This window comes from Hemitrygon akajei, chromosome 1 (genome assembly GCF_048418815.1).
Source record: "Hemitrygon akajei chromosome 1, sHemAka1.3, whole genome shotgun sequence".
NCBI lineage: Eukaryota > Metazoa > Chordata > Chondrichthyes > Myliobatiformes > Dasyatidae > Hemitrygon > Hemitrygon akajei.
In genome coordinates this window covers 199149437-199169420 of record NC_133124.1, presented here as the reverse complement: position 1 = coordinate 199169420, position 19984 = coordinate 199149437, and the positions used below count along the sequence as shown (strand labels likewise).

General features: G+C 41.4%; 1 protein-coding gene across 1 annotated transcript in view; it reads left to right on the top strand.

Annotated features, from left to right (window-relative positions):
- Positions 1-16690, top strand: part of bin3 (bridging integrator 3) — a 193758-nt gene extending 177068 nt beyond the window's left edge. Inside the window, exon 9 of the mRNA XM_073058353.1 lies at positions 11407-16690. Within this exon, the coding sequence (XP_072914454.1) occupies positions 11407-11553 (147 nt within the window). The 3' untranslated portion in view covers positions 11554-16690. The remainder of the gene's footprint in view (positions 1-11406) is intronic.
- Positions 16691-19984: the final 3294 nt, after the last annotated feature.

Here is a 19984-nt window from a genome sequence, read left to right as displayed (position 1 = left end):
TCCGAACTTGCATATTTATCACACATCCCACCCTGCAAAAACTCATTTCAGGGAGGTAGCACCACCACCCCCACTCCCCACAACCCCATATTCCCCCCCCCCCCCCCCCCCCCGGTTTATCTCCAAGGGTGAATGTATACAGGACATTTGATTATGAAAGAACACAACAATTTATTTGATCACATACTGAAACTATTTACACACACACACACACACACACACACACACACACATATATATTCCTTGTTGAGTATTTTGTTGGCAGTCTCAATGCTAACAGCTAAATGCTAATACAAAATAGCTTTTCTATTACTTTTGCAAACTTTCCTTGTACTGTGATGTGGCTTGCTTGGCAGATTTGAGCGTTTTGCTGGAAGTCTCAACCTCATAGCAGTCTGTGTCAATGAATTTGTTAATTTTGCAAGACATCAGATTCAAAAGTGTTTTCTGAGACAACTGACTTCTGAATTCTGTCGTAATGTGATGCACCATGCTGAATGCCCTTTCCACATCACAATTAGAATTTAGCAGCACCAAAAGCGGCTTCATCAACTGGCAGAGCTCTTTGAATCTCAATTGCCCTGTGCTCACGGATTTTACTTTGGACAGCTTCCCCCAGATCTCATCAACATGTGTTTTACAGTCATTTAACCCACCACGGACAATAGAAAAGTCACTGTTGCAAACAGTGCAGCGAGCCACACTGTCATTATTTTTGACCCCTATTAGGCAGGGGTACACTTTAGTGTAGTCTGGGGTGAAGTAGGTTTTATACTTTCTTCTTTTGAAACACTCAGCCACGGCGCTGCAGGACACTAAACTGAACTGATGGACAATGAAAGAGAGAGAGAGGTCGACTGTAAAGCCCGCCCACAGTGAAAACTGATAGGTCTACTTAGCACAAAGAGAGACCAATCAGGGTGCTCCCTCTGACACTCTCTCGCTCGCTCGCTCTCAAAAAATTGATTTCTAGGACATTGTATATAATTTGTGGGCGTTGGGGAGCCGCTATCAATATGCGGGAGACTCCCGGAATAGATGTCTGTTATCACTAACTGAATCCTATGGAGATCTGTAGGATCGGAGTCGATTTTTCAAGTGGTTAACTATTTGTGAATAATCAAGCAAACTACAGTGAAAAAAATACATCATGTTACTCCCTCCAGGAATCAGTGGTGTAGTCCCCGTAATTCAGAGCATGTGCAACTTACTGTTTAAATACTTATGGTATTTGACGAGCAGACTGTAGTAAGTTATGTGCCAGATGTATGTATATCACATCCTTCATTGCATCTGCACGCATGGAATTACACTGCTGCAGGAGGCCATTCAACCCATTCAGCAGGCACTAGCAGTGAAAGTCATGCTTTTCATTTTATTTTACTTGCTCATGCCATATTAATCATTACAAAACTGTCTATACAATTTTTTAAACACTTTATTTTGAAGAAAACATCTTGTCCTCTGCTGCCATCACTAGTTCTAGCCCATTCAGTGACCTAACGACCTCTGCATGACGATCTCTGATGTAACTTATAGATCTATTTCACCACTACACTGATGGTTTCATTTCTCGGAGCTTTCACTTGGTTGTATGGGATTCAATTTAGAGGTCTTTCTTCAGTTGGATCATCGATGGTAGTTAATTTGAAGGCACAGAGTAGGCCCTTCTGGCCCTTCGAGCTGCAATCCCCAATTTAACCCTAGCCTAGCCACGGGACAATTTACAATGACCATTTAACCTACCAAATGGTACGTCTTTGGACTGTAGGAGGAAACGGAAGCACCCGGAGCAAACCCACATGGTCACGGGGAGAAAGTACGAACTTCCTACAGACAGCAATGAGAATTGAACCTGGGCTGCCTGTACTGTAAAACGCTGCGCTAACCACTGTGTTGCGGTGCTGCCCAAATTTAGGTCCAGCAATTTGCCCTCTACCCAAAGCGGATAGTATTGGAAGTTGGAGCAAGCAACAAACTGCTGGAGGAATTCAGCGGGTCAGACAGCATCTGTGAAAGGAAATGGACAGTTGATGTTTCAGGTCTAGGCCCTTTGAACCTGAAACATTGACTATAGGTTTCCCGTTACAGATGCTTCTCAACCTACTGAGTTCCTCCAGCGGTTTGTTTTGTGCTCCCAATTCCAGAACCTGCAGTTTCTTATCTCCAAGGCTGGAAATTAATAATTGCACTATCTCCTCGCTTCCTTCCATCACCATTTCCCCAACCCACCCAGTCGCAGAAAAAACAACATTCTTATCTGTTGTCCACTTATGTACTGATCATCCCTGAAAAAGCAGCTTCTGGTGTTATAATTAAAACTTTCACCATACTTGTGTTTTTTCTAAAGAAAAATGGCAGATGGATGACTTTGAAATTGAGAAAGATGAGCCAAAGTGCTGAGAGTTGTAATTGAGGAATTTGTGTCCAAATACAAAATTTCATTAAAAACTTGTGGACTGGTATTTAAAAAATAAGAACAATTTGGGATGTGTAAGTTGTCTCAAGAGAATGAAGAGTGGAACTGACTATAGTTTCTCAGGGTTCTCTGTGAAGATTTGTGCTCAATTCTTGGCACCACGGCTCAGCAAGGACATCCGTCTTGGATGGGGTACTGCACATATTTACAGAATTGCACCAGGGTTGAAAGGGTTAAATTCCACGGGATGAAATCTCCTGTTACAAAGACACCTTTTGCTAAATCTAGGCTTGTGTTCTCTTGGGATTATCAAATTCTAACAGGTATCTGCAGTGCTTCATGATAGGATGTCATGGAGAAAAACTATTGCTGTAGTCAAGTAGTCAAGAAAAAGTGGGGATAAACTTTAAGTAAAATTTAGGATTGATGCCATGAACAATTTAGTTGCAAAATATTAATAAGACTTCTTCAAACCATGGATGGCTTATGAAGGGAAAGGGTGTGAAAAGGAAGAGGTTAATGGAAAAAATGTACAGTTTTGTTTAGGTAACTGTATTAAGAAATGTGAAACTAAGGAGTTAAGATTGAAACCACCTCAAAGATCCTTGCCATTTTATAATGACTTAATTTGAGAATCTTATTACATTATGAAATCTTGAGTCTGTTTCAGTCTCTGCTTCCAGTGCTGAAAAGCCCAAAATCCTGTAATATTTCTCTAGTGCCTGAGATCAGACTTGTGGTACTTCTCTGAATCGTGTATGGGGATTGAACATCCCTCTTGTGTGTTGTTTGACCTAAACTGAAGCAGTACACAAGGCACCCAACTGAAATTCTCCCCACCCACGTCTGGTCAGATGTGGGAACTTGTAAAAAAAACCATGTGACCTCATGAGGGCTTACTGTGAAAGTGAACCACCAGTCTCCAGAGTGTACAGCTTGCTGTTTGTTCCGTTCAATCTGTGCTGTTTCTTATTATAAAAATGGCCTTATGTCCTGAGCAATGCCTTCTCTGTCTGAACACAAGGGATCAGCAACAAAAATCTCTCTTTAACTAACTTCAAAATATGAACATTTTGATCATTTCAGCCAGTTAAGATTTAACCCATGTACTATATGGATAGACTTTGCTGTTTAATCAACAAATATTATTACAACTTTTTTTTTAAAACATGAATTCAATCAGAACTACTGACTTTTTCAAACACTGGAGGGAAGGGAAAATCAGTAAGAGACAATTTCTTGAAGATGTGGTTAGATTACTCGGTGCCTCCTTGGATGTGGGGGCTGCTCTGGGTGAAGTTCACAAGCCAGTAACAGCTGTATTACTCACTGCAGCCCACACGACCATTAGTTGGTAGCTGGAAACAAGCTGAGCAGTGCAACCGTGTGGGATGGAGGCGTTTGACCCAAATTGACAGAAGGTAAGTTCAGGTGACACTGAAGAGATTTGTCTCTGGAATGTAATAAACCGTCTCACTGCAGAATATTGGCAGAATTTTTCTCAAGGTGTATTATTGATCACTTTAGGCTGAGTTCCTCTACTGATTTATAGTTAAGAAAGGTACTTGTGATACGCTTGTATGCACACCATTCCGATACAAAACCATACACACTTATAAGTAGTATTAATTAGTAAACCACTAACTGTCAATTTGCAAAAATATAATAAATAGCTGATTTGAAATCATTGACTACAACCAAGTGTAACTGTTTCATTACTGAGAGTTTTACAGCCAGGCATCAGATACCATTGTTTGCATTATCTGCATTGACAGGATTTGGATTTCAAATAGCAGGGAGAAGAGAGAACAGAGTTAACACCTGGCCTCTGCCTCTGTGTGATTAGTCCATGCACGTGGTCTAAGCAATTTGATGAGCATGTCCTTTTCCTGGCCCTCTGCCTCTAGCTGAGTGTGAAACACCTCCTCTAGCGCACTCCTCAGAGATCAGAACTGGGTTGGAAACTTGAACTACACTGTGAAATCCTGCCAATATCTGGAGCAACTCAGTATTCTAAGCATCCTCAGTGGGCTGGTAGGACTTGGGATATTAATAAGGAAGCTTCCCTTACCTGCTGAGTTTCTGCAAATGCTCACCCAATATGCTATAGTAGGGGAGCGTATTTTGAGCGTATTGTATATTCATAGTAGATTTAGAGCAAGTTCAGTTGTTTCCTTTTTGAATTGATTGTATCTCACAAGTTATACTTACAGTATCAAGCTTTGAAACTAAAAGAAGGTCTTAAAACATTCTGGTTAGGTATAATTAGAGTCATTTAGCCCACTGTGTCTGAGTCAACCATCAAGCACCCATTAACACTAGTCCTATTGTTTAATTCTTCCCACATTCACATCAACGCCACACCTGCATATGAGGGTCAATATACTGTGGCCAATTGGCCTACCAACCCACTTGTTTTTGGGATGTGGGTGGAAACCAGGGCATCCTGAGAAATTGCGAGGATTCACAGGAGGAGGGACCGTGCAAACTCCACACAGACAGCATTGAAGGTCAGGATAGATTTCGGCATGCTGGAGACGTGAGGCAACAGCTGCAGTATGCCACTTCCTGTCAGACCATGAGGCATTGTATTGCTCAAGAAAGCATGTTGATTATTGGGAATAAGATGAAAGTGTTGGGAATTTGAATGTTTTAAAACCTCGGGTTTTTAAGTTCTCAAAACTTGCTAGAGAAGAAATAGTGTCTTGTGATCCAATTTCCAACTTTGCCATACTCTTTAGAGTATGCAGCAGGCACATAGGATTGGAGCCAGTTACATTTATTGGGCTAGTTCAAAAACCACTAAGTACTAGTTTGCAAAACATAATAAAACGTTAATTTTGCTGTTTAAAAAATTGACTGCAACCAAATCTAACCATAGTCTTTAATAAAACTTTTTAAAGTTAAGATATCCAGATTCAATAAATCCCTCATCTAACATGAAGATATCAATATAACTCACTTTAAATAAGGAAAAGGAGATTAAGCCCCCTCTTGCCTCTGCTGAGTCAGTTACAGAAGTGATCCCTGTAGCAGCCTGCAATTTCCTGTTGGCCAGAAACTGTGTGAATAAAAAATTTGAAAAACAAACAGAAAACAGCAGATCTTTTCACATTTCTGGAGTCCTATACAAACCACTAACTCTCTGCCCTGACCCAAGCTTGTATGTATTCAGGACTTTCTGCCAACTGATGGCAACTCCCACAAACCGATGTTTAGGAGCTTTCTAAGTGCGATCAAGTGTGGGGCTTGTTTCAAAATCCATCCCTAACCCAAAGCAGCTTTCATTTAATTTCAGGTCATGAATTAGTGTGGTGTCCTTTTGAAAGGAGTTTACTTTGGAAAGCGAGATGTTTTCGTAATTGTTCAGCATAAAAGTATGGAGTTAACCTCATCCATAAATAATCTTGGAAGCTAAATGAATCAGCAAACCAATAAATGATGGATGGAAAAGCAATGAAAGCAGCAAGTGCAACTCAGCAGGTCAGGCAGCATCTGTGGAATATTGCATTGTTTCAGGTTGCTGATCATTCACCAAAAAGCATTCGAGAAGGAATAGATTTTAAGCAAGTTCACGTTTTTTGCCATTTGACCAGAGGGCATGCATTGAAGGTGAGAGGGGATAGGTTCAAGGGGGATGTGAGGGGTAAGTTTTTTTACTCAGAGTTGTGGATGCCTGGAATGCACTGCCTGGTGTAGTGGTAGAAGCAAATACATTAGAGGCTTTAAGAAATGTTTGGATAGGCACATGGATGTAAGGAAGATGGACAGATATGGACGTGTTGTAGGTACATGTTGTATTTCAGCTACTGAAGCTTGTAACTTCTCCAGAGTTGTCACAGGTCTCTTGGTGGCCTCCCTCACTAGTCCCCTTCTTACACGGTCACTCAGTTTTTGAGGATGGCCTGCTGTAGGCAGATTTACAACTGTGCCATATTCTTTCCATTTCTTGATAATTGACTTAACTGTACTCCAAGGAATATTCAGTGACTTGGAAATGTTCCTGTATCCATCTTCTGACTTGTGCCTTTCAATAACCTTTTCATGGAGTTGTTTGGAGTGTTCTTTTGTCTTCATGGTGTAGTTTTTGCCAGGATACTGTCTCACCAGCAGTTGGACTTGCCAGATCCAGATGTAAAACCAATTGGCTGCACCAGTGATGATTTGGTGTGTCATATTAAAGGTGATGAATACTTACACAATTATTTTGTGTTTTATATTTGTAATTAATTTAGATCACTTTGTAGAGATCTGTTTTCACTTTGACATGAAAGAGTCTCTTTCTGTTGATCGGCATCAAAAAATGTCAAATTAAATCCACTGTGATTCAGTGTTGTAAAACGATTAAACATGAACGCTTCTGGCGGTTGGGGGGGGTGAATACTTTTTATAGCCACTGTAGGCTGAGTATATTGCCTGAAAATTCATCCGTGGTAAGGAATATAATATTAAAGACAATAAATGAATTTCAGAAGAGAAAATAACTTGAAAACAATATTCAGTTCATCTATTTGGGAATGAATCTCCAGGCACTGTAGCTTAATTTAGCTATTTTGTTAGGATAAAAATATCTGTGTCTTCTACATGTCTGAAGATATTTTATAACTTAATGAATAGAATATGCTTGTACTGCCTATACAGAGCCTTCCACATTTATTCCTTGTGATAATACACAATGGTGGAGCTCTTTCTTTTGTTTGTTTAGACCAACTTGTTTCTCTTCTTTATTTATTTTTCAACACAGTCAACCATTGATTTATCAGTACTGATTCTCAAGTGACTATTAATTTTGAGAAATCTGCAGTTTAGCAGATCTCTGTCTCAGAATGAGAAGGATAATGTTTTCTGCACGGTTTCAATTTGATTTCAATTTTATTTGTTCAGAAGTAACCCTCGCTGATATTAATTAGTGTCCGAGAAATCATTAAAATTTCAGACCAGGTGCTGAAAAGAAGCTTTCAGGCTGAAAAAAGGCCATAGTTGGGAGCTTAACATCAAAGTGTATTTTTTTGTATCGATAGGACAGACAGGAAGGCATAGGTGGTGGTGTGGCTCTTTCGGTAAGAGATAGAATACATCTTTAGAAAGAGCTGACTTGGGGTCAGAGAATGTTGAATCTTTGTTAGTAGAGCTAAGGAACTGAAGGGGTAAAAAGTAACATTATGTGAATGATATATAGGTCTCCAAATAGTATCCAAGATGTGGGGTTGAGATTACAAAGGGAGCTGGAAGAGCCATGTAATAAGGGTTATGATAGAATTGTAATGGGGGACTTCAATATGCAAGTGGATTGGGAAAATCAGGTTGGTGTTGGATCGCAAGGAAGGGAATTTGGTGAATGCCTACGAGATGGCTTTTTAGAGCAGCTATTGCTTGAGCCCACTCAGGGAAAGACTAGATTGGGTGTTGTGTAATAACCCAGATCTTATTAGGGAACTTCATGTATAGGAACCCTTAGGAGTCAGTAATCATAATATGATTGAATTCATACTGCAGTTTGAGAGGGAGAAGCACAAGTATCGCAGTGGAACAAAGGGAATTACGGAGGCACGTTAGAGGAGCTTGCCCAGGTGAATTGGAGGAGAATACTGGTAGGGCTGACAGCAGAGCAGAGATGGCTGAAGTTTCTGGGAATAGTTCACAAGGCACAGAATAGATATGTCCCACAGAGGAAAAAGTTCTCAAATAGCAGGGGTAGGCAACCATGGCTGACAAAGGAAATTAAGGACTGCATAAAAGCCAAGGAAAGGGCATTTAATGTAGCAGATCTAAGTGGGAAGTTGGATGATTGGGAAGCTATTAAAGTCCAACAAAAGGCAACTAAGAAAGTTATATGGAGGGAAAAGATTAAGTATGAGGGCAGACTAGCCAATAATATAAAGCAGGATAGCAAAAATACTTTTTCAGTTATATAAAGAGTAAAAGGGAGCTGAGAGTTGATATTGGACCACTGGAAAATGAGGCTGATGAGGTAGTGATGGGGAACAAAGAAATGGCAGATGAGCTTAATGGGTACTTTGTATCAGTCTTCACTGTGGAAGACACCAGCTGTGTGCCAGAGGTCTGTGAGTATCAGGGAGCAGGAGTGAGTGCCATTGCTATTACAAAGGAAAAAGTGCAAGGCAAACTCAAAGGTCTTAAGGTGGATAAGTCAACTAGACCAAATGGACTACATCCCAGAGTCCTGAAAGACTTTGCTGAAGAGATAATGGATGCATTGGTCTTGACCTTTCAAGAATCACTTGATTCTGGCATGGTCCTGGAAGACTGGAAGATTGCAAATGTCACTCCACTCTTTAAGAAAGGAGGAAGGCAAAAGAAAGGGAATTATAGGTCAGTTAGCCTAACCTCACTGATTGGGAAAGTGTAGGAGTTTATTATTAAGGATGAGGTTTCGAGGTATTTGGAGACTAATGTTAAAGTAAGTCAAAGTCAGCACGATTTCTGTAAAGGGAAGTTTTGCCTGAGAAATCTGTTAGAGTTCTTTGAGGAAGTAATAGGCGGGGTGGACAAAAGAGAGGCAGTGGATGTCATTTGCTTGGATTTTCAGAGGGTGTTCGATAAGGTGCTTAACAAGACAAAATCTTATGGTGTTACAGGAAAAATACTGGCATGGATAGCAGAGTGACTAACTGGCAGGAGGCAGCATGTGGCAATAAAAGAAGCCTTTTCTAGTTGGCTGCCAGTGAATAGTGGTGTTCCTCAGGGGTCAGTATTGGGACCGCTACTTTTCACATTATTTGTCATTGATTTAGATAATGGAATCAGTGGGTTTGTGGCAGAGTTTGTGGGTGATACAAAGGTAGGTGAAGGGATACGTAGTGCTGAGGAAGCAATGTGATTGCAGCAAATTGGAAGAACGGGCAAAAAAGTGGCAGATGGGAAATGTATGATAATGCATTTTGGTAAAAGGAACAACTATTATCTAAATGGGGAGAAGGTTCACACATCAGAGGTGCACAGAGACTTAGGAGTCTTTGTGCAAGACTCCCAGAAGGTTAATTTACAGGTTGAGTCTGCGGTAAAGAAGGCAAATGCAATGTTGGCATTTATTTCAAGGGGCATCAAATATAAAAGCAAGGAGATAGTGCTGAGCTTTCATAAGACACTAGTCAGGCTGCACTTGGAGTATTGTCAACAGTTTTGGGTCCCATATCTCAGAAAAGATGACATTGGAGAGAGCCCAGAGGAGGTTCATGAGGATGATTCTGGGAATGAAGGGGTTAACATACAAGGAGCGTTTGACAGCTTTGGGCCTGTACTCACTGGAACTTTAAGAATGGGGGGGGATCTCATTGAAATCTACTGTATGTTAAAAGGATTAGCTAGGGTGGATTTGGAGAGGATGTTTCTTATGGTGGGGGTATCCAGAACTGGAGGGCACAGCCTCAAAATTGAGGAGCAGGCCTTTAGTACAGAGGTAAGGAGGATTTTTTTTTTATCCAGAGAGTAGTAAATCTGTGCAATGCTCTGCCACAGACTGCGGTGGAGGCCATGTCTGTGTGTATATTTAAGACTGAAATTCCTCATTTCCTGATTAGTCAGGACATTAAAGGATATGGCCAGAAGGCAGGTGTATGGTGTTGAGTAGAATCTGGGATCAGCCATGAATGAATGGCGGAACAGACTTGATGGGCTGAATGGCCTAATTCTGGTGCTATGTCTTAAGGTCTTACTGTGTGAAGTATTTCCTTCATGGAGAGACTGGTTGTGCAGGGATGTAGTGCATTTTTCTGTCTGCTCATGGCAGCTTCCTCAAGCTTAGTGGCCTTTCTGTGTCTGTTCTATACAAGTAGTCCAATCCATGTAATTATGTCTTTCGTCTAGCTCATTGTGATTTGAGGATTTTTAAGTGGATGGTGACATATTGCTCACTTACACTGGGAAGTAAGAAGATGCTGAGCTAGGGCCCAGCACTGACCTCTGCAGCACTCTACTAGTTATACCTCCTAACCTGAAAATGATTTGTTTATTCCGCCTTCATGTTTTCTATGAACCAGATCTCAGATCAGTACCACCAATTCCATGTGCTCAAGTTTTGTTCAGTTTAACTCTTTTGTGAAAACTCCCTCATAATCCAGTCTCCTGTCTCAATTTGGTTAATGTACCTGTGTCTACGTTTAGTTAAATAACATTAAATTGTATTTGAGAGCAGTCATTAAACTGGTGTTTTGCCTGCTTAGAGATGATCACAGATCCTTCATAGCATATGAATGTTGATGGTAAGGTCAACCTTTATTGTTTTCACCACTGAGATATGGCAGTGAGGTATTGTCTTTAATCCCTGCTTACGGTCACATATAAATTATACCAGGTAAGGATAGTGCATGGCAGCTGCAGTGACCCCAGGTTCGATCCTGACCTCAGTCTGTATGTGTTATATCGCATGTTCTCCCTGTGACCACGTGGTTTTCCGGTATGGCTCCAGTTTCTTTCCACGTATCAAAGGCATGCTGGTTAAATGGCTTCTGTCAATTGCCCCTAGTGTAGGTGAGTGGCCAGAGAGTTTGGAGAGGAATATTTTAATTAGTGGAGAGGAATGATTTATGGTTGGCATGGATGTGTTGGGCTGATAGGCCTGTTTCTGTTGTGTAACTCTGAAAGCAAACCAGGCCACATCTGGTCATTATTTCGCTGGCTGTTCATGGAAGCTTACTGCGCACAACCACTTTTCCACGTTGTGAAAGTGAGTTCACTTTGGAAGTACTAAATTAATTGTAAGGCAGTTTTGAAAGATCTGAAAGCTGTTATGAAAGTCTGTCTGTTTTTGTCAGATAGACCATTTACTGCAGCACACTGCTGAAACGTGAGCCAGCTAATTCTATTGTAGATGAATGGCGCAGTGGAGATAGAACTAAGATTGGGTGCACCTGGCGGATAGATTAGCAGAATGAGATGGTGGTCACTGAAGCTTTGGTGTGCTATTAAATGTGAAGACTGTGCTGCTTAACATCGATCTCACCAGATGTTTGTGTTTCTTTTTGCAGGTCGTATATTACACAGAAATGTCCAAGATATTCGGAGACCTCACTGGCCAAATTGACCAGCAGGGTATCAGTGATGAAGAGCGGCAGAAGGAGAACGAAGCTAAGCTCAGTGAGCTGCGGGCTCTCTCCATAGTGGCAGATGACTGAACTGGAAAAGCTGTACATGAACTGCATACTGATTTGATACTGGCTTCAATCTCTGGTGTTTAGAATAATCCAATCAATGTGTAAGTGAGGAATCATTTGAGAAAGTTAGGAAAATATGGAACATCTTTGGATATTGATCCCAATCCTGGATTTCTATTCTATTTCCCTGTCTTTGTGTGTCTAAGTCAAAGAATAATCTCTCTGGGTTTTATCAGTCCTCGGTTTGACAGTACAGTACAATTCATACTTGTTCCCTCCTTGCTAGGAAGTGCCTGGCTTTCTGTCCCTGCCAATCCTGCAAAACATACTTTGGAGGGAGTGGATGAACCTTTCCATTCCTTGGAGAGTTGGAAGGAACGATTGGTTTTAATTCTGGGGAAAAACAACTGCTTAAGAGTTAAACAGTGAAATACCCCACCTTTATATTGAGAAGCACCCCAACTCCCAGATTGGACCAAATGCCTAGCAAGCTGATTATAAACCATTCACTGAGTCTGTAGTAACTGGGCAGTTGGCCCACTAATGTTATTTTGAGCAGGGGGAATCTGTGTGTTTTAGCGAGAGAGAGAGAGAGAATATTGTAGTTCATTTGAAAAATATCTAATCGATATACAACCCTGAATTTAGAAGTAGGATAAGAAGTAGGTCGCAGAGGCCCCAGACCTGCTCTATCAGTCAGTACAATTATTACTGATCTGATCTTTGGTCTTAACTCCATTTTTCTTCCCTGTCTCCAGAAGACTGGATTCCTACTTCATTTGAATATTTTTGCAACTCAGCCTTTAACCACAGAACTGTAATATTCCAAAAATTCACAACCCTCTGAAGGGAGAATTTCTCCCTCATCACAGCCCTGGACAGTGGCACGGCACACTGAGAATCTGGCCCTGGTTTTGATATCAGAAGAGATGCTCTCGTCATCACCATTATATGCCATGTTGTATGACGTAGGTCATCATGGTCCCATGACCACGATTGTTCTTGGCGAATTGTTCTGCAGAAGTGGTTTCTTCTGGACAGTGACTTTACAAGACAGGTGACCCCAGCCTTTATCAATACACTTCAGAGATTGTCTGCCTGGCGTCAGTGGTCGCATAACCGGGATTTGTGATATGCACCGGCTGCTCATATGACTATCCACCACCCCTCCCATGGCTTCATGTGACTGATCGGGGAGCCAGTCAGGTGCTGCACTTTACCCAAGGGTGACCCGCAGGCTAGTGGAAGAAATGAGTGCCTTACAACACCCTTGGTAGAGACGTATCTCCCTCCTGTCATCCTGATGCTCTCACAGCACCCACTAAATATAGTTTCACTGAGATCCCTGTTTGTTTAGCTGACCTGTAGTCAATCTGGGATCAGTCTGGCCAAACTTCAGTTACTGAATGAACCCCTCATCCCATCAATCCACAAACTTTCACACCCTCACCTCAAAGTAAACAATATCCTTTCTTTATTAAGAAAACCACAGCTGTATGCAGTCACTGAGTGTGGTCTCAACCAAAACCATCTGTAATTATAGCAAGAGTTCCTTTGAATTCTCTGCAATAAGGGCTCATCGTTCCTATTTTCCTTCCTCATTGCTTGCATATTAACTTTGTGCTTCTAGATGAACTCTTATACTTACACTACTTCAATACTGTTCCACCTTTTTATTCTTCCTAGCAAAAATGGAATTTATTTTCTGGAAGTTTAATCACAACTCTAATTTGTTCTGGCTTCTTTCCTTTCCAGTCCTGATGAAGGGTCACGGCCCGAAACATTGACTGTTTATTCTCCTCCCTGGATGCTGCCTGGCCTGCTGAGTTCCTCCAGCGTTTTGTGTGGTGTTTAAAATTTAATTCTCCATTTGCCATGTTTTTGCACACTCCTTTAAACATTCTACATCCGTTTGCATAGTAATCGAGTCATTCAGCACAGAAACGTGTCTGTTCCAGCTATCAAGTACCCATCCATAGTAATCCCATTTACCAGCACTTGGTCCAAAGCCTTCTATGCCTCGGCAATTCAAGTGCTAATCTAGATAGAGAGTATCTACTTCCAGCACCCCCTCAGGCAGTGTGTTCCAGATTCCAACCCCTCTCAGGAGAAAATGTTCTTTCTCAGATACCCTTTTAAACCTCTTATCTTTTACCTAAGCATATGACTTCTCATTATAGATTCCTCTGTTGTGGGGTAATGTTTCCAGCTATCTACCCTATCTTATACCTCAGTCAGATCTCCCCTCAGCCTCCTATGCTTGAGGGAAAACAAGCACAGCCTATCCATTTTTCTTCATAACTGACGCACTCAATCCCAGGCAACATCCTGGTGAGTCTCCTCTGTATCCTTTCCAGTGTAGTCACATCCTTCCTATATTGTGGCAATCGGAACTGTACAGAATACTCAGTTGGGGCCTGAGCAACGCACTGCAACTTCTTTACTCTTATATTCTATGGCCCTATCACCTTCAGGAAGACTTGAACACTGAGATCCCTTTGCAACATTCCCTCTACTTTTTTTTTACAGTTGCATGAACCAGCCATTCTCCTGAGCAGGAAAATGTTTACATGGCCTGAAAACTGTAGCAGCAAAGGCTATGTGCGTGAAAGCATTTCAGTTACTGCACATCACGCTCTCACACAGCTTAGAGGGAATGGAATCCTTTTGTTAATCAATACTCTCTTAAAGGCACTATTGTTTATCATCCCAAACTACGTCACCTTGCTCAGCCTGTCTTACCAATAGATCATTATTTAAATTCAGACAAGTCAGACCAAAAATTGAAACCACTGAATTTTTTGTATATCATCTGCTCCATTGATCACACTCCATTCTTATTTTGTCGTCGTCGTGGCTAAACCTCGAGGTTGAGGATGATGGTCTTCATTCTGTTGATCTATTTATGGGTTCTCAAGTGGCTTATGAGTCCAATCTTAGCTTTGAAAGTTCTTCCACATTCAGCACAGGTAGTTCCAGATGGCAGACTGGGCTTTGGTTGTTGCTGCCTCTCTTTCCATTTTCTTTTCTTCTAATTCTGAACATCTGTTGGTTTTGGAAGTTGCTGTTCCTTCTCGGATGACGGCTTGCTAGAGTTCACGTGAATACTGCTGCCGAACAACTTTCCTGCTTCTGTCCAAAAGTTGAGCGACTGAATCAAGTATTCACCGCTTTCGTGCCGGTTCTTGACTAGGAAGTTCCAGTTATCACATTGTCTGCTCCCGTCGCCCTCCCCCGATCGCCGAAAGACTTGAAGAAGTGGCCCACAGAGCGAAGACGCCTGTGCATGTATTTGTTTAGCATGTACTTGATGTTGCACTCCAAGAAGCACACGATACTTCAGAAATCAACCAACTGATTCCAATGGCATGGAAACCACAATGATTGGAGCTGATGAATTTGTTGCAGCCTTCATCCGCCTTCACAGCCGTTGAGTATGAAGTGACTTCATCTGCCTGTTCCACCGTTGAGGTCTTGGTTGGACTGTTCTTTGTCGGGGACCTCACCCTCGACCTTACCGCCATGGGTGACCCTACCAAGGAGCATAGCTCCAGACAGCTTTGCTCTCGGGATTACAGGACCACACAAGCCTCTCCACCACTACAAGGTGACAATCCACAGAGAAGTCTTATTTATATTGTCAATATATATAACACACAATAAGGGTTTGAGTACCTAACCCTGTGTTGCACCACTGGTTTCAGGATTCCACTTACAGAAACATCTCTCTGCCTTCTATTACCAAGCCAGTTTTGATCCCGTTTGCTAACTTGCCCGGGCTGTCATGAGCGGTAATATTTCGAACCACTGTCTATCTGGGGCCTTGTCAAATTCCTTACAGAAATCCATGCATCCGTTCGACTCCCCTCATGAATACATTTCTCTTTGAAAAATCTAATCGTATTGGTCAGACAGGATCTCTTCCTAACAAAATAATGCTGATTACCTTTAATTAATCCTTGCCTTAGTCCTGTCTCCCAGAGATTCTTTCCAATAACATCTCTGCCACTGCATTAGACTCACAGGTCTGTAATTATCTGGCTCATCCCTGCTTCTCCTCTCGAATAAAGCTAGCACATTTGCTATCTTCAGGTCACCTGGCACCTGTGCCAGTGAAAATTTACAAGTCTCTGTCTACAATCCCTGCAATCTTCTCCTTTGCTTCCCTAGCAGACTCTTCAGGGCCAATGGGTGGGGTGGGGGATATCCCTTGTAAGGCCATTAAGACATCAAATGTTCCTGCTTTTGAACAATATGTTCAAGAAATCCTGAATACAACATACACTGGCTCCCATTTACCTACTCTTTCATCTTCAAAGAGCTCTAAAAAAATTATAGTTAAATTTCCCTTAATTAAAAAAAAAGCTGACTCTATCTAATAATCTTCTGCTTTCCAAAGTACCATGGTTTTGCTTCCAGTATAATGGATAACTGTGTATAACACAGTATCATTTTGAATGTAACTTAAGGCACTTTATAAGAAAGAAATTTATCATTCAACACCCACCCACCCCCACCCACCCACCCCCATGATGCCCAAAGTGCAGCTCAGAATCTTTATTTCATCTGTGACTCTGGTCCTTAAAATCCAGCCAGAACAGTGACCCCTCAATTTGCATTATTGTTGAATGACCCTGAGTCAGAACACTAAAACTCTCCATTAGCTGAGGTTTTGGAGATCCTTTTAAATTGCTGAATCTAATTTTTATGTGGGGTCTATATTGTGATTTGGATAACACCTTCTGCCAACCCTACCCACTCTTACTGAAGTCATTTTTTGCACTTTGAAATTAAACACACATATGTTCAATTTTTTTTACCCATTCCAAAATGGCTACACTGTATGTTCCCTGGTTTCCTCTCCATTTTGTGGCAAATGCAAGTTGCTGGAGAAATACCTTGCCACTGTTGAGCAATTAGTGCTTTGAGCACATGTAACCCAAGCACAGAACGAGGACGGTGTGGGACTGCACTTCTGATTGAAGCTGATGGTGATTGTTGTTTGATTGATTATTCCTGATGTAATGGGAAAAATGAAGAGCCCCGTGAAAGCTGGTCATTTTGCACCTAAAGGTAGCTTCAGTGGGATGTAATTTTGTAACATTTGTAAATATAATTGGATGTTGTGTTTTCTGCATTAAAAGTTGATTTGACTATGGTAACACTAATCTTCCTTACTCTGGGGACATCTATCTATCGGGGAAGAGCGGTCAATACTGAGGAATGGGGAGTTTTTCAAACCACTTTCTCAGGGACAGCACAGAGAGATGCAGTGGTTCTCACAAGGACTTCTATTCTTATCAAACCTACAAGCTGAGAAAGAGAAATAAATCAGAGCAAGTTACCACTGGCAGGTCTGTGAACACATTGCAGTCCAACAGGAGGCATATCACGAAAAGCGCAAGACCAGAATTTGCCATCAGGTGAGAAGGATAAGGTTGAAAGTTCAAATGTATTATTGAAGTGTATGTACCTTATAAAACTTTGAGATTCATCTTCTTGTAGGCACCTACAATAGAATCCACAGAAAATCACACACAACAAACATCCAAAGTGCAAATAGTAAAAATAAACAAGTAATACATAGAACTCGAGCTGCAGTCCACTGCTGTGGAGTCAGTTCAGCGCTGAGGCAACTGAAGCTGGTCTGGGACCCCAATATCTGCAGAGCAACAACTGCTCCTGAACCTGGACCCAAGACTCCTACACTTCCACCTGATGGTAGTAACAAGAAGAGTGGGAGACGGGTGAAACGTAGGCAGATGGTGGTCCTGCTCCTCGACTCTTTTATCAGCGCAGAGTAATGGAGCTGAGCAGCTGCATTCTTGCGAGTCAAGTTCACCGAACCCTTCAGCAGATCGCACAATCGCTAGTTCGCCTAGACGGTTCAAAAGCACATTTCCTGAAGGGAAATTACAGGTTGCAGATTGGTGAGAAGAAGTATATCTAGTAGTTTTATGAGCTGCCGATATAATGCTGCTTGATGTTGCTGGCTGCATTTTGGAAAGGTAATGCTGAGACATCTGCATTACAGCAATATGGAAATAGAACATAGAACACTGAGCTTGCTTTACCATTCCCACAATCATGGCTAACCATCAGTCTTCCTTCTCATCATATCTATTTTTTCCTTCTCTTCGAAGAATCTCCTTCTCGTGTATATTTAAGGATGATTATCTCCGTTAATGAATCCCAAAGGTCCTCAAGCCTCCAAGTGAATACACTTTCTCCTCCTTTTGGATTTACATGGTTGAACGAGAGGAAACATCTCTGTTTCAGTCCTCTAAGGATTTTTATAAATTTCTACATTACCACTTTCTTTCTGGCTCTCACTAGCCTGCTTCAGACTCCGCGCCTTCCACTCAGTTTATAGTATTGGAGACATTTTGTAGAAAGATTAAATGCTTCAGTAAAAGTCATTCACATTTAATGGCTTCAATCATTTATATTTTGCCTTTATCTGAATCTGATTTGTGTCCGTGGGTTGCTAATACTCAATTAATCCTATCATAGGATGGGAGGTGACTGTTTGGCATTTAAGGAATCTACTTTAAACAAAATAAGGCATTGCATAATAATTACAACTGGGCTCTTCCCGTATGTACATGAAAGCTATTGTGTAACGTTTTCTGGTGACTTTCTTGGTATAGTATTTCAGTTGCCTGTCCGTACAATACTTAGATATTCAACATTAACATTTTAATTGCTGAAACACTGTAGAAACAAGTGTGGTTCTACTTAGAAATTATTTCCTTAAACTTTTCCTTAAATTTCATAATTTGGCCCAGTCCAGATGAAGGACTCTGACCTGAAAAGTTGACTGTCCATCCCTTCCCCTGCCCCAACCAAAGAGATGTGCCTGACCTGCTGAGTTCCTCCAGCATTTTGTTGCACCAAATTTCAGCATCTGCAGTCTTGGGTGTCTCTTCAAATATCCTCTTCTCTCACACCCTGTTTCCTTACTCATTAGTGGCAGCAGGTTCTTCCTCTCTCTTTATCTCGCTCTCACACACTCTCTCTCTCTCTCTCCCCCACTCCCTTTCTCTCTCACTTTCAAACACACGTTGTTACTGGTTGCTTTTCCCCCGTGAAACTCAGTCGGATACACACAGACCTGCAGGGCTACGCCTCAAATCTTCACACTCGTGGAATACATCTGATCAGTTTCTTCGAAGTCGAGATCCATAAGAAGGATCAGCGGTAAAGAGAAAATGACAGATGCTGTCAGCTGTCCTCAAAGTTATGATACACTAGGTTCATTTAAGTATAAAGGAAGTGGGCAATTCGTGAGTTGAAGCATTGAGAGACATTGACCCCTGCTGGAATATTAGTAACCATTCCTGACTCAATTAATTGGTAACATTTTAAAATCTACATAAAAATTGTACCAACGACAGATCTATTAATTTCTGGAAAATGATGACAAGCTGATGTGATATTTGGATATCAAGGTGACTCGGTATTTAACGTCAGGGATCTCGGTTTGATCCTGGGCCTGGGCACTGTCAATGTAGGTAAGTGGTGTGAAAGGAGTAATTTGAAAAGCCGATTAACCTATTGCCATTTCATTGGCAGGTGAATGAACATGTAGGGTTACAGGGAAATGAAGGACAGGACAGGTGGGATTTCTATATTGGGAGATGGTGTAGACCCAATTGGGTTGAGGTGGACTCGTAAAAATATCACATCAAACAGGTTTGGGGCGAGAATTAACAGTATTAATATTCCTTTTGTCAGCTTGGGTTATAAATAAAACACATTATACCTTGTTAAAGGACTGTTAAAATAAATTAGGCCTCTCCATGTCTGAACACGGAGTAGTTTAAGGGACCTGAAGAGAGTTAGCACAGTGATGCAAGAAGTGGAGTGGTTTGAATGCACAGGAAGGTAAGAAGCTGCAGAGAGTAGTGGTCTCATCATGGGCATATCCCTCCCCACTCACTATTGGCAATATCTACAGAAGGCATTGCCTCAAAGAATTCAACAGCCATTAGCAAAGATCCCCAGAATCAGAAACAGGTTGTGAAATTTGTTGACTTTGTGACAGCAGTACAATGCAATACATACTTTAATTCATTTTTTTAAAATTAAGTATATATATTTAATAGTCAAATTAAATAAGGAGTGCAAAAATGGAAATTTAATAAAGTGGTGTGGTAGTGTTCATGGATTCATTGCCCATTCAGAAATCAGATGACAGGGGAAGGAGCTGATCCTGAATCATTGAGAATGTGTCTTCACACTTCTGTACCTCTTTCCTGATGGTAATAATGAAAGCAAGGCATCCATCAAGGACTGATGGGGGTCCTTAATGATGGATGTCACCTTTATGAGGCATCACTCCTTGAAGGTGACCTGGATACTACAGAAGCTGGTGCCCATGATGGAGCTAAGTTTTCAACTCTCTGCAGCTTACCTCAGTCCTGTGCAGTAGCTCCCCATACCAGACCGT